This window comes from Drosophila sechellia, chromosome 3R (genome assembly GCF_004382195.2).
Source record: "Drosophila sechellia strain sech25 chromosome 3R, ASM438219v1, whole genome shotgun sequence".
Taxonomy (NCBI): Eukaryota; Metazoa; Arthropoda; class Insecta; order Diptera; family Drosophilidae; genus Drosophila; species Drosophila sechellia.
Genome location: NC_045952.1, coordinates 13,266,375 through 13,279,136, shown reverse-complemented (window position 1 = coordinate 13,279,136; position 12,762 = coordinate 13,266,375). Strand labels below are relative to the sequence as shown.

The 12,762-nt window shown below is 47.7% G+C and overlaps 7 protein-coding genes across 7 annotated transcripts; 4 read left to right on the top strand and 3 right to left on the bottom strand.

Annotated features, from left to right (window-relative positions):
- Positions 1-43: 43 nt before the first annotated feature.
- Positions 44-3,898, bottom strand: LOC6606275 (N-acetyl-D-glucosamine kinase). Its single transcript, XM_002031044.2, has 4 exons — positions 3,809-3,898; positions 1,249-1,459; positions 951-1,176; positions 44-753 (listed from the first exon to the last, which is right to left on the bottom strand). The coding sequence occupies exons 1-4, from the start codon at positions 3,832-3,834 to the stop codon at positions 170-172; spliced, it is 1,047 nt and encodes a 348-aa protein (XP_002031080.1). The 5' UTR covers positions 3,835-3,898; the 3' UTR covers positions 44-169.
- On the top strand, positions 2,226-3,677 carry LOC6606276 (serine--tRNA ligase, chloroplastic/mitochondrial). Its single transcript, XM_002031045.2, has one exon. The coding sequence runs from the start codon at positions 2,356-2,358 to the stop codon at positions 3,607-3,609; it is 1,254 nt and encodes a 417-aa protein (XP_002031081.1). The 5' UTR covers positions 2,226-2,355; the 3' UTR covers positions 3,610-3,677.
- A 1,299-nt stretch (positions 3,899-5,197) lies between the features above and the next one.
- Positions 5,198-7,698, bottom strand: LOC6606274 (surfeit locus protein 4 homolog). Its single transcript, XM_002031043.2, has 4 exons — positions 7,447-7,698; positions 6,430-6,693; positions 5,954-6,364; positions 5,198-5,892 (listed from the first exon to the last, which is right to left on the bottom strand). The coding sequence occupies exons 1-4, from the start codon at positions 7,495-7,497 to the stop codon at positions 5,806-5,808; spliced, it is 813 nt and encodes a 270-aa protein (XP_002031079.1). The 5' UTR covers positions 7,498-7,698; the 3' UTR covers positions 5,198-5,805.
- Positions 7,699-7,736: 38 nt separating this feature from the next.
- Positions 7,737-9,544, top strand: LOC6606273. The gene is made up of 5 exons (XM_002031042.2): positions 7,737-8,208; positions 8,319-8,677; positions 8,734-8,930; positions 8,990-9,151; positions 9,216-9,544. Exons 1-5 carry the CDS (start codon positions 7,833-7,835, stop codon positions 9,436-9,438), a joined length of 1,317 nt encoding a protein of 438 aa, XP_002031078.1. The 5' UTR covers positions 7,737-7,832; the 3' UTR covers positions 9,439-9,544.
- A 44-nt stretch (positions 9,545-9,588) lies between these two features.
- Positions 9,589-11,057, top strand: LOC6606272 (zinc finger protein 468). The gene is made up of 2 exons (XM_032721965.1): positions 9,589-9,974; positions 10,034-11,057. The coding sequence occupies exons 1-2, from the start codon at positions 9,645-9,647 to the stop codon at positions 11,033-11,035; spliced, it is 1,332 nt and encodes a 443-aa protein (XP_032577856.1). The 5' UTR covers positions 9,589-9,644; the 3' UTR covers positions 11,036-11,057.
- A 146-nt stretch (positions 11,058-11,203) lies between these two features.
- Positions 11,204-11,910, top strand: LOC116801564. The gene has a single exon (XM_032721967.1). The coding sequence runs from the start codon at positions 11,220-11,222 to the stop codon at positions 11,853-11,855; it is 636 nt and encodes a 211-aa protein (XP_032577858.1). The 5' UTR covers positions 11,204-11,219; the 3' UTR covers positions 11,856-11,910.
- Positions 11,856-12,507, bottom strand: LOC6606271 (trafficking protein particle complex subunit 6b). Its single transcript, XM_002031040.2, has 2 exons — positions 12,367-12,507; positions 11,856-12,300 (listed from the first exon to the last, which is right to left on the bottom strand). The coding sequence occupies exons 1-2, from the start codon at positions 12,433-12,435 to the stop codon at positions 11,911-11,913; spliced, it is 459 nt and encodes a 152-aa protein (XP_002031076.1). The 5' UTR covers positions 12,436-12,507; the 3' UTR covers positions 11,856-11,910.
- Positions 12,508-12,762: the final 255 nt, after the last annotated feature.

Here is a 12,762-nt window from a genome sequence, read left to right as displayed (position 1 = left end):
TGTAGGTGAGTTTGAAGCAAGTTTGAAAGGGAAACTTCGTTACTTTCGTCAAAGGATAAAATTATTTATTTCTTGATAAGCTATAATACTACCTATCCGTACTGGAATTTGATTGCGAATTTGGCAATTGAGAAGAGTATTGCGGAATGGGTTGTCTAACACAATTTATCTAGCAGTTACAGCCGTTGGTGGCTTTGGCTTTCTTTCGAGGATCGGTGTACGTGTACAGCACTGTAACGTTGTCGGCATAGTTTCTCGGAAGATCGAAGTCCGCACTATCCGCACCCAGGTAGCAGGCTCCGTAGGCACTGCTCTTGGTGATGCGCACCAGCTTGAGGTCGAAGTCGATGCTTGTCTTGGCGAGTTCACTGATGAAGGCCTCCTGCAGCAGGTTCCAGCTGGACCACACGGATCCTACGCACACTACGCTTAGGTCCCCGGACTTGACCAGATCCTGGTGCACATTGGGCAGCAGGGCAAGAATCATTCTGGCCAGATGGACGCCGGCCTCGCGAAACAAACTCCGCGCCAGTTCGTCTCCATTTTCCGCGTTCTGCGACAGCTTTTTGCACAGATTGGCGAAGAAGGGCTTGTCGAACTTGGCGTAACAGTGGGGCAGCATATCCAGGCGCGTCTCCAAACTAAAGTGCTCCTTGATCAGACTCCAAGTCTTCTCCACGGGAGCCGCTGACTGCTCAAAGTTGTCCATGTGGTCGAACACCACCTTGACTGCGCGATACGAGATGTACCAGGCTGTGGAATAGAAGGGTTGGAGGTCAGTATGGTGATTGCGAAATAAACCACAACAAAAGCGGCAATGAGTCAATGGCAATCAACGCTATCAGGCAATCCTAATCGGAGATGCAGCCTTTAATCTCGACATTGGGCCAGGCATTAGTAGACCATTAGTTGTTGATAAGGCCACCCGATGAGGAGAATTCCCCACTTACCGCTTCCCTCGTCACCGAGGAAGTTGCCCCAGCCGCCGCAATTTGACGTGGAGCCGTCAGGGTTTCGCAGCAGGCAATTGGATCCGGTTCCTGAAATAAGAACCATTCCTCCGATGGACGAGGCGGTGTACATGCTGCCCATGGTGTCGCTGGACACGGCATAGCTCTGGGCCAGGTCCGGAAACGTGGTGCGCAGCTCCTGCTCCAGCTCGCGATTGGTGGCCTCCTGTTAGGATAGATATACTTATATATAAAATATTTGATTCTTGAAAGTAGCTAATGAGTTGTATCCACTGACCTGCTCGCAGCCGCTGAGGCTCAATCCCAGACTTGTGAGGGGCGTCTCTTTGGGAATGCCCGCCTCCTCCTTCGCCCGCTCTACCATGTCAGCGATCCGGCGGGCGCATTCCGGAATGCCAATGCCCCAGTGATTGGTGCCCAGGCCGCTGGTGGCGCCCACGGATTGACCGCTCTCATCGCAGATGACCAGTCTGGAGTGGGTGGCTCCGCTGCAGGAGACAAAGAATATGCTTTCTATTTCCGGGCTCTCTTCATTGTTATACAATAGGTGTAGGGGCCGTGACCGCGGACAATACCGCTATTGAATCAAATTAAATTAACCGATCTGGTGGCGGCTAATTGAAGTTAAAGAACCACGCAATTGACAAATTCATTTAGGGAAAACGTGCCACACGCACAAATTCTATTCGACAACCCATAGATCCCAATAAAAACGAGTCCACAGAAAAAAAAAAACTGATCGGCTTGGAACCAATAGAAATATAGATAAACATTTTTTTGGCGAAGATTGTTACCTTATCTTACGCAGAACTCAAGATTAAACCTTTACACATTTATATCAGAAATTGAACAACATAACGTGATATAATATTTAAATTAAATTAAAGCATAAAGTCAGTTACGTTTCCATAAAAGAAGCTCACGAAGGGGCTTAAAATTACCGTTATACTGCACAGAGACAGACTTGACGTGACGAAAATGCACTGCTTAATACGCTCAATTGAGGCAATTATTTGATAGTCCATGCAAAATGAGCACAACAAAAGACGTTTGTTATCGCCGCTTAACTATTTTTAACTCTCTTTCAATTTACTTTGGTCATAAAAATACCTCGGTGGGGCCAATTCAAAATAAGTATCAAAAGTTTCGCTACGTATGTACGTAACAGCGTGCGTTACGTTATAATCCGAAATGTTGAAAAAGTTCGATTTGTAATCGAAAGTTAACAGAATGTTAGCGGCTTTTACAATTTGTTATGTGCGTTTGTGCTGAATATAATTATCAAATTGTGCGCAAAAACATTTAATGTTTTCGCTAAAAAGTGAATGAAATTGATCCTCAACCCGCGACCGCTGCCGTGCCACAAAGAAGCTTGTTAATTAGAATGAAATTGATGACAAATTCTCGACTTTGGCGGCCTCTGCTGCTGCTGCGCCGCCAAAGGTCGCATGACGCAAAGGCGGCGGAGGCTCCAATACCCAGACCGGTTCCAACCAGTGCCCAGCTGGACGAACTGGAGCGGAATGTGGTTGTGCGCAACCACAAGAACAACGTGCCACTGATTCGCTCTCTCATCCAGGAGTTGGATGCGGGAGACCAGCACAAATTGAGGCAGCTGCAGGCGGAACTGGAACAGCTGCCCAATGCAACGCATCCGCGTCTGCGTGAATACGGCGAGGAGCCGCGGGAACTGGCGCAGTATGTTCACCGGCAGTTGCCTCCACAGTCCAGCCTCAAGGAGTTCTCGGAATTGGCCCGTGCTCTTAACCTCTACCGCATGGATCACTTGGGGAACTACACGGGGCACAAAAGCTACTACCTGACTGGCCAGCTGGCAACTTTGGAGCAGGCCATCATACAATATGCACTTCAGGCGGTCACTGACCACGGTTTTAAGTTGATCTCCGTGCCGGACATACTGCCCAAGGAGGTGATCGAATCTTGTGGCATGCGCACCGAGGGTGAACGCACACAGGTCTACAAGCTAGACACCGGCGAGTGCCTATCGGGCACTTCGGAAATGGCTCTGGCTGGATTCTTTGCGAATAAATTACTGTCGGAGGACCAGCTGCCACTGAAAGTGACCGCCGTGAGTCGATGCTATAGGGCTGAAACATCGGGACTGCAGGAGGAGAAAGGCATTTATCGTGTACACCAGTTCAACAAGGTGGAAATGTTTGCCATCTGCACCGCGGAGCAGTCGGAGGCAGAACTGGAGGAGTTTAAGAACATAGAGATAGATCTGTTTCGGCGGCTGGGCCTCAACTTTCGGTTGCTGGACATGCCACCTTGCGAGCTGGGCGCTCCGGCGTACCAGAAGTACGACATCGAAGCCTGGATGCCAGGCCGCCAGATGTGGGGCGAGATTTCAAGTTGCAGCAATTGCACGGATTATCAGGCAAGGCGGTTGGGCATCAGATACCGGCGCTCCGCTGACGGACAGATCCTCCATGCCCACACCATTAACGGAACTGCGACGGCTATTCCGCGTCTGCTGATTGCTTTGCTGGAATCTTATCAGCGGGAAGATGGCATCGAGATACCTGCCGTTCTGCGACCATTCATGGACAACCAGGAGCTGATCACGCGGAACAAACGGATACCCGAGACGAAGCTGGTCAAATTCATCAAGGCCTAGGCTAACCACATTCTGTACCTTTGACTGTTATCATTAAATCGTTGGGCTTATCAACGAAAGCTGGGGAATATTTTGAAACACTTTTCGCGGCTGATATCTGGCAGATCGGGGTATAACACCCTGCGCTTAATCACGTAAATTAATCATCGCGTTTGGCTATTGAATTACAAATCGATTTGTGACCTTTCTATGTACATACCCTTCGACTCCGCCAAAATATTTCATTGCGAGTTAGCAAGCTGCGCCGAAGCGAATCCCAACTGGAATGTGGTTCAAAAGGCTGTTGATGTGGAGAAGGCGGTTCCTGCAAGAAACAAAAAACGGGTGCCATTTACCAATAAACAATTGAACGATTAATTTTACGCTGCAGCGGGTTGTTAGCACTCGGATCAACCTTATCGCGTTTCATTAGCCCCAAAACATTTGTCAACCGGCCAGGTAAGAATATACCGCTGACACAGGTGAAATCAGCACACCAGTAAAGAATCTGTACCTAGAACCAAAACAGACAACACAGCAAGAGGTGCATGCGTTCAAAGAATGCAATTTTGGTGCATCCAGGGCTTATTTATAGTGGCGCATATATAATAAGGAAGTCGGAATTTCTGCGTAGCACTTCCGTTCTCAGGAGGCTTGCCTGTACCGCCGCTCGTGGCAGCAAAAGTGAGAGCGCCAAGCGTGCGTGTTCCAAACTAGTTTATAATGCATCCCGCTCACTTTTGCTTACGTTAACACATATCTGGCAATTCACCCATAATATTATGGGAGCATAGGTTGCAGATTTTATTTACTATACCACGCCCACACATCGAAACACTCATTAGATTTTGATTAGAAGCGGCACATAGCTATAACATTTAACACGACCAACTCTTACCCGGCGGAGCTCAATCCGTCCACGTTCCGAACGCTTTGAACAACAAATGCGTTGTGTTTGGCCACTCACTTCGGGCTCAGCGACTCTTTGATATTTTTATACCCGGTAATTGCACAATACACGGGTATATTGTACACGCAACTGTGTTTGTCGCCAGCTGCAGAAAACACTTCCGCCCCTATAAGTTACTTGTGTGCATTGTGTATTGCAATTGATTTGAACTGATTGCAACAATATTTGGAAATTAATCAAATGTACTCATCTCTATTTATTTTCAGAGTTTATTTCAAGTATTTCAAAAATCAGAGGCCGTTGACATTTCACTGCCTTGTTGGAGAGGTCAGGGCTTTTCAATATGTTGTTTTATATTTACTTAATTCACCAACAACAAAATTCAACCCGGTGCCTAATCACTTTTTAATCATTATATATTGTGTCTAGATAGTATATAAACATCTCATACATATTCATAAATATAATCGTACTACTTGAAGAAAGTTTATGCTCTTATTTTTGCAATAAACAGATCTAACACCTTTAGTAATGCAGGATTCACTAGCAGTTAACTTAGTACGGGGTACCCAGTAGTCGAAGAATGGGCATTTCCCTCTTTGTTGACGTTGCGAGTCAGCTGTGCCTTAGTGCTGGTTAACAAACAAAACAATTTACCATTTATCGGCCAATTGGCGCCAAGTTTAAAATGCACAAGTGTCGGTTTTCATCTTTATGTTTATTAAAACGTTACAATTTAATTCTATTACACTTTTGCTTATAAACGAAAGAAACAAATCATTGTCAATTGGTACATCATATTTTATACATCGTTTTCATATTCAAACTTCTAGCAATCAACAAAAGGCAAACACCAAGGTTACAACTTATTTATAAGAGCGTACAAATCATATAAAAAATCGGCAAAAAACATGGATATTGACAAGCATAGATACAAAAATCAGTTATGTCTCTCATTTGGGGATGGCTCGAAAGTGACCAACATTTTTTTCGTGCCTGTTCATTATGTACAAAAATAAAATGTCCTAAATGTTTAAAATGTCGAAGTTTGTCGTTGAATGTGCGCGAATGGATTTGGGGTTGGGTTGGGGCGATCCCTATGAGTGAGCCAGTGGAGGGGTTTTGCGGAAGTCCCTTTATTGAAAATTGTCAAGTTCTTATACGTGCCGGTGTTGTGCTGCTGATGCTGCTCCTGTTGTTGTCCCATTTTATGGTAATTCCTAACTAACATTTCTCGGAAAGAGTAAAACACGGTAAAAGTCAAATGTTGAAAGTGTTTCGTGCAAGGAGCGACCGTTGTCTGGCCTCTACCACTTCTTCTTGTGCTCGTCCATGGAAACGCCGCCAGGGCCCAAGGACACGATCATGAGGAGGCCACCGATCACCGAGAGAGTCTGCGAAGGGAATGCGAAAAATTAACAAAAATTCATGCGAAAGATATTGTCAACAGCTAACCTGGAAAAAGTCGTATTTCAAGAAATCCCTGAGTGGCTTATAGGACGGAATGGTCCACCAGGCATTGTGGTACAGGTTCAGGACCGTAAGCAGAGCCACCAGAATCAGGGCGGACAGCTTCGTCTTGTATCCCAGCACGACCAGGACCATCAGAATGGAGCCGATGATGTCCTGGATAACTTGCCATACGCTCAGCTCAAAGCGGATCAAAGTGATGAACATGAAGGCCAGCAGGATGCGGCCCGCCAGCTGCATGAAGTTCTTGGGCTTGTTCTCGCCCATCGATGGCACGCCGGCGAACAGGCTGCGCCCCTCTATCCTGGCTTCCGCCAGGACGAGCAGTAGGGCTCCGATCAGTGCAAAGTTTCGCAGTAAGAACTGGAAGTCCCACAGAATGGAGTATGCCACGGTCTGCAAACAGAGGATCGGGTTAACGTCAAGGCTTCTGCTTCTGGCGGATATGTATGCAGACTCACCTGCAACACCACAATGAAGAAGAGCAGTCCCACCGCTATGTCGACCTTAAATCTGGCCATCACCATGCCGCAGCCGCCCAGTTGGCCCAGCAGGTTGACGAGCACAAAGACGGTGGCCAGGAACTTGCCGCAGCCCCAGCTCATGTCCATGTACTCGCGCTGCTCGTTCCATTGGAAGTACATGCGCAGGCCGTCCTCGAAGAACGTGGCGATGAGGCACAAACGAGCCACCGTGGGCAGCACATTTTTGCCGCGCTTGATGACCTGCAAACATGAGCGTTCGATTGGTTCTGGTTGAGTTGAGAGCAATTGGGATGGGTGCTGATATGGTGATAAGGGGGCTACTGAGAAGGTGATAAGGGATTTAAATATACAATGCCGTTGAGCGTGGCTTGCGCGTAGTCGCTAGAAATCGCCCGCTGGCTGTGACGTGTCTCTAAACGCTAGTATCTCTCGATTGCTATCTACCAGCTAACGGGTTTTGGCCCGGCTGTCCATGTAACTTCATACATGTATATATGTAAATCGCGAGCAAGTTCACCTGGCTTTCTAGCCCGACTATTACGGAACTCGACCTGGCCGCTGGCGTCCAGCTGCCCGCTATTTCTTTTTCAACACTTTCACTTGCGGAGACAGCTCTCTCGCACACACACAGACGCATACGCAGCAGCACACAGGTAGAAAATAAGCAGCGAGAGAGAGAGTTTTCCCTGCGGCAGACGCAACAACTGGCAATTGCGGTACTGGAGTACAATGCAAACCCATCATCTGGGTTGCACCCAATTCTTATTGGAAGCCAATGCCCAGCACGTAGCCCCCATGTCAGCGGATCGTGATTATATGCAGCCAAGACCCTCGAACTTTGCCGCGTTTGGGTGACGTTGGCAGTTTTCCCAGTCTGCAGCTGCCAGGGCTTTCCCGCAAATCGCGTTTGGGGGGCATCGGGAAGACGCTCTCTGCGATGGATATGGAGTCCTGGTGGACTTCTTTTAGGCAGTGGAACCTAATATATCTTACCTGTTCCGCCACATCCTCCGTTTTCGCTATGTACTCGTTGGGTATGCTCATGTTGGCTGCTTTGGGCTGATCCGATCTCTCACTTTGGGGCAATCTGTGGAGACACTTTGGCAATTCGTTTCTGACTTCCTGGGCGTCGCGTCGCTCTCCAAATTATTGTTAAGTTACCAAAAAATCATGAATTAAAAGGCAGGAACTTAAAAACACACACGCACGACAGAGTAGAGCCGTGATGGGGCCTATCGTTATCGCTACGTTATCGATAGCCAATGGAACACAAGGCCAATCGGTAATTGATAATTCGCTGTGAATGGGAAAACAGCAATCAAAAAACAAGCGTGCCATTTTATTTGACAAGTGGAACGCTATTTACTCTTCTTGTCAAGATGTCTGTCCAACAATCCAAGCCAAAGCAGAAGAAAGTCAAAGCAAAAAAGGATGATGCCGGCTACGCATCCGGGGAATTTTCCTTGGACTGGGATGTAGACAGCTACAAGACGGAGTACGAAAGTGATGAGCACTGGGATCTGCGACGCAGCTTCATGCTGGCCCACAAGGATCGTTTTGAGGAGGACCGGCTAGTGTGCCTGGCCCAAACGTTCGTCAACATGGAGTTCATGGGCTGCAAGTATCCGAGCGCGACGATGCTTTTGGTGGCCGAGTTGTCCAAGGAAATCGCAGCGGAATTCCGTCAGAAACGGGAACAGCGCCTCAAGCGCACCTTTGTCTCGGCGTCGGATGCGGCGGAGCAGCGCGCCAAAGGTAGACGACTGAACAATTAGTGGGCCAACAGGCGGGAGAAGATTCTTTTTATCACTAGTAACTATACGAGCCAGAGAGACCACAGCCTAATGCCTAATTCCAACTACTAGGGCGCCGGGCTCCACCCCTTTCCTCAGCGGGCTCCCCAGAGGATAGCTCGAACATAAATCGCCAGTGTTTTGGCGACGGAGATCCAATCGATCTCTATCAAGATCTGCGTTTCGGTCGGCTCATTGTGTACTTGGCTGGGGGACGGAGCAGCCTGCAAAACTCCTGCAAAATTGCGAATGTCAAGTACGAAGAGCGTGACAGCCGAAACCAGCCATTAAGCGATAATACAAAATGCGCCGAAATATTAGTAAATGATGAGGTAATAGCGACAGGACAGGGGGAGTGCCTTAAGGCGGCCAAGAAAGCTGCCTATAAGCAGGCGCATTTGACGATCCAGTCCTATTGCTATAGTATTAAGGTATGAAAGTCGTGCAATAATATATGCCCTATTTAACCCGGTACTACGCTACACAGCTGAATGCCACGCGCGACACCATTAAGGTGGAAAAAAACAAGGACGGCGTCAAGATCAAAGTCACCAATGACTCCGCCGACAGTCCGGGCGATCCCAAGTTGGACCCCAGCAACAAGGGATATCACATGATGCGACTGATGGGCTGGACAGGCGGTGGCTTAGGGCGACTGAAGCAGGGACGTGAAGACCCCATATGGTAGGAGTTCAACTTTTTACCGTATCGCCAAACGAAACTAATCTCGTTCATATTTTCAGTTATCTGCTTAAGAACAATCGTAATGGTCTTGGATTAATAAATCCAAAGGGAAATTTCGCTGATTACCGCAAGCTTATAGAAAACTATGTGAGATCGGACGACATACGTGACATGCAGTTTGAGCCCACGTTTTCGAAGGAAGAAAGAAACACGCTTCACCAGTAAGCACCTTCATCCCACATCGTAGTAAATAATTGCTTATAGTGTTGGCATTTTACTTTGCAGAATCGCCCGAAGATTTGGCTTGCGTTCGGCTAGCTATGGGAGTGGAGAGAGCCGGCGGCTTTTGATCACCAAGAAGATCGACTATGGCACAATACTGACACAGGTCCTGCTTCGGCGCAACCCCAAGTTTTGTGATCGTTACTTTGTGCACGTGCCCATGCAGAAGGCGCACCTGTTTCCTGGTCATGTGGCCGACCTAGAGATGGATGATGTATGCGAATAGGCAGGACGAACAAAACCTCAGCTCATAGTACTCTTATAAAAAGATCTTTATTCTTAGTTTTAATATAAAGGATGTAAAATACATGAAAAGTATTTCTGACCGTGTACTTTCTTTACGTTTCGTGCTGAATGGCTGCGACAAAGAAGAAGCATAGCTGCAATTCCAGTCTCCTGTACGTGCGATTTCAATGCATTTAGAATATAGCAATGAATAAATGTCCTCGCTGCAACTGCGATGCTACAGGACAGAATCGCCTCGTCACCGACAGCTGTGGACACGCCAAGTGTCGCCTCTGCCTGGTGGCGGATGTATCGGATTGCCTGGAATGCCGAGTTGCAATCCAGGAGAGTGTCGAGATCCAGGAGACACAGGAAACGCAAGCAAGTACGTCGGCTGATAAGCGAATTTGTGTCACAGATAAGGGCTACCACTGTACAGTCTGCAAGAAGGATTTTCGCAGTCGGACCCAGCAGTATTACCACCTCACCTGCGGCAACGATCTTCTCAAGAAGTTCAACTGCAAGGAGTGCGGACGCGTGAGTCGCAGCGTGTACTTATGCTATGTGTAGTATTCATGACTGAGATTTCCTTGCAGAGGTTTGCTACCAGTTCGCATTTAAAGTACCATCTCATGAGCCACGAGAAACAATCAAAACACTCGTGCAGCGTCTGCCATAAAAGTTTCAAGCAACCAATTGTTCTACAGCGTCACATGCTTACCCACAACCAGGAAAAGCATTTGTGCCCGATCTGCCAGAAGGTTTTCCGCCGCAAGAGCTCTCTTGCAAGCCACCTGGCGATCCACAGCGATCTCGGCCTGCAATTTAAATGCGAGCTCTGCTCTAAGCATTTCCAGAACAAGGCCAATTTGAACCAGCATCTGCGGAAACACGACAAAAACATTATTCGGCACAGGTGCAAAGTGTGCCAGAAGTCCTTTCTGCGACAATCCACGCTTCGGCTGCACATGAAGCGCCACTCAAATCGCGAACGACAGTCCTGTTCCCTTTGCGGCAAAAGCTACAATGATCAGGATGCTCTGAGCCGGCATTTAAGACAACACAAGACTGCAGAACGCTACCGCTGTATCCAATGTGACATCACTGTCAACCGAAAGGACAACATGCTGCGACATCTGCGATCCATGCACCCTGGTTGTGCGTTTGACAGTACTGTGGAAATGGTTACACCGAGGTCCAGTGCTCAGGAGGCTACGACGGCGGAAGAAAGACCATCTGAGACTGTAAGATACAACAGCGTGATCCAGAGTGTGGGCAACGTTGAGCCAGTAATGTTGCCGCAAACTACGCCACTGCCATCTCAACTCCCCGAACTGCAGCTGGAGCAAGGAAAAGCTGCCTCAGAGCATCTGCCTCTGCCAGATGTAATGCCAGAGGAGAATGTCCAGCTTTATCGCAAGATCATCTTGGATCTGGACAACGAGGAATACTCTAGCGAACCTAGCCCCGATGCACAAGAACCCGCCATGCAACATCACCAGCCGCGTGTCTCGGGACAAGGTAGCTCCAAATTTAGCGAGATGCACTGGCGCAAGAATTTCAAATATTGGTACCAAAAAGAAGAAAACACAAAGTGACGATATGATCTCTAAAGAGTTGGGTCCTCTAATTTATTAGAGATAAGTCAGGTGCTGCGAACCGAAGCGAACCGCAGCAATCTTGTTGGCCGCTAGCCATATTTCCGCGTGCCGACGTCACTGCCAAGTTCACCGGCCATCGGAAGCAGCAAGACCGCTTAATTTGCAACTAACAGTATTCAATATGATGGACGAGCGATCGGAACTCGAGACACTGCGTGAGATTTATTACCTATCTGATGTTGCGTCGCGCAACTGGCGCAAGTTGCTTGCCCTGGGCGACTGCCTGGACCAACAGCTCAAGCGCAAGCTGCTCTGGATGTGGCCGACATCGGTGGACTTGGACTACTTTAATCAGCTACTAGCCATGCACGACATCCAGCGAGTTTTGAGCATAGGCTGCGGCAGTGGGCTTTTGGAATGGCTTATGACAGTGTCTGGAGGTCGGAAAGTGCCCATGTTTGGCTTGGAGGTCGATCGCAACTGGTGGCAGAGCAAGTACTCCGTTCGCAGTTTCATACCGCTCAACTATTTAGAGGATGCCAGCCAACTGGATACGGATTTATTGGCCAAATGCTGCAGTGACGTTCATCCTTGTGCCTTGCTCTTCTGCTACTTTAACAATCGAGTGGCTTTTCTTGACTATCTGAAAGTGTTTCAAGGAAAGTGGCTTATATTGATTGGGCCACTGCCCGCCCTGGGAATCCACACAGATCCAAATCCCGCCCAGCCTCAATTGCCCATCGACCAGTGGATCCTGCGAGAACGCCTTAACTGGACTGACCACAACATTGTGGCATTCTACGAAAAGATAGTCTAGTCTAGTCTGTAGTATCTCTATAATTGTAGTAATAAACCATTGCCTTACATCCTAATTAGTTCCTGTTCACTTCTATGTGAAACTTGCAGGCGGGTATGCTTTGCACTTCGGCCGTCACGGTGCTGTTGATGCCTAGATTGCTGAGAGCTCCTCGCACCAGCCCGCACGTAAAGGCCACGAACTTGGGCGCGTGCTCCAGCTGCTTGGTGCCCGGCGAGATGCGAGTCAGAAATCGGAAAGCCTTGTCCTGCACAACGTACATTCCGTGGTTGTTCGTCCTCAGGTTGTCCACTTGCTTTTTGTATATAAGCATCCAGAAGTCGGTGCATATAAACTTCATCGTCTCCAACTCGTCCTTAAATCGCGAAACTTCACGGGTGAGCCGCTCAATAAGGCGGTAGCCTGTGGTGAAGCCTATGTACTCCAAAGTGGCCAGATCGTGCTCCTAATAGGCGGAACCAAATCAAAATCGGTTGTATGACTGGTTTTTTCGCGTTCCAACGGTTCCTACCTTATTGCTATCCAGACAATAATTAACTATCTCTGCATGGAGGCAATCGAAAAGGATATCTTCAGACATTTTCGAGGACTTTATTTTTCTTTGTGAGTTCAAGAAATTTTTCCTCGGATTTGTTTTGATCTAGATTTAAACAGCTGTTGCAAGCGTTAACGGGCGAATGTCTAGCTAGCTTTTAGCGGTTTATTTTTATTACTATTGTTTATACTTGAATATCAAGGAAATATATAATAATTTTAATATGAATACTCTAAAATGAGCACATTTGATAGTTTTATTTACGTAATTTTATATGATCCAGATAACCATATATTTTTCGATGCAAATTTTTAGCTATATTGCACACATTTCTATCGCTGATCTGGCATCACTGTCCAGTGAGGGGGTGTT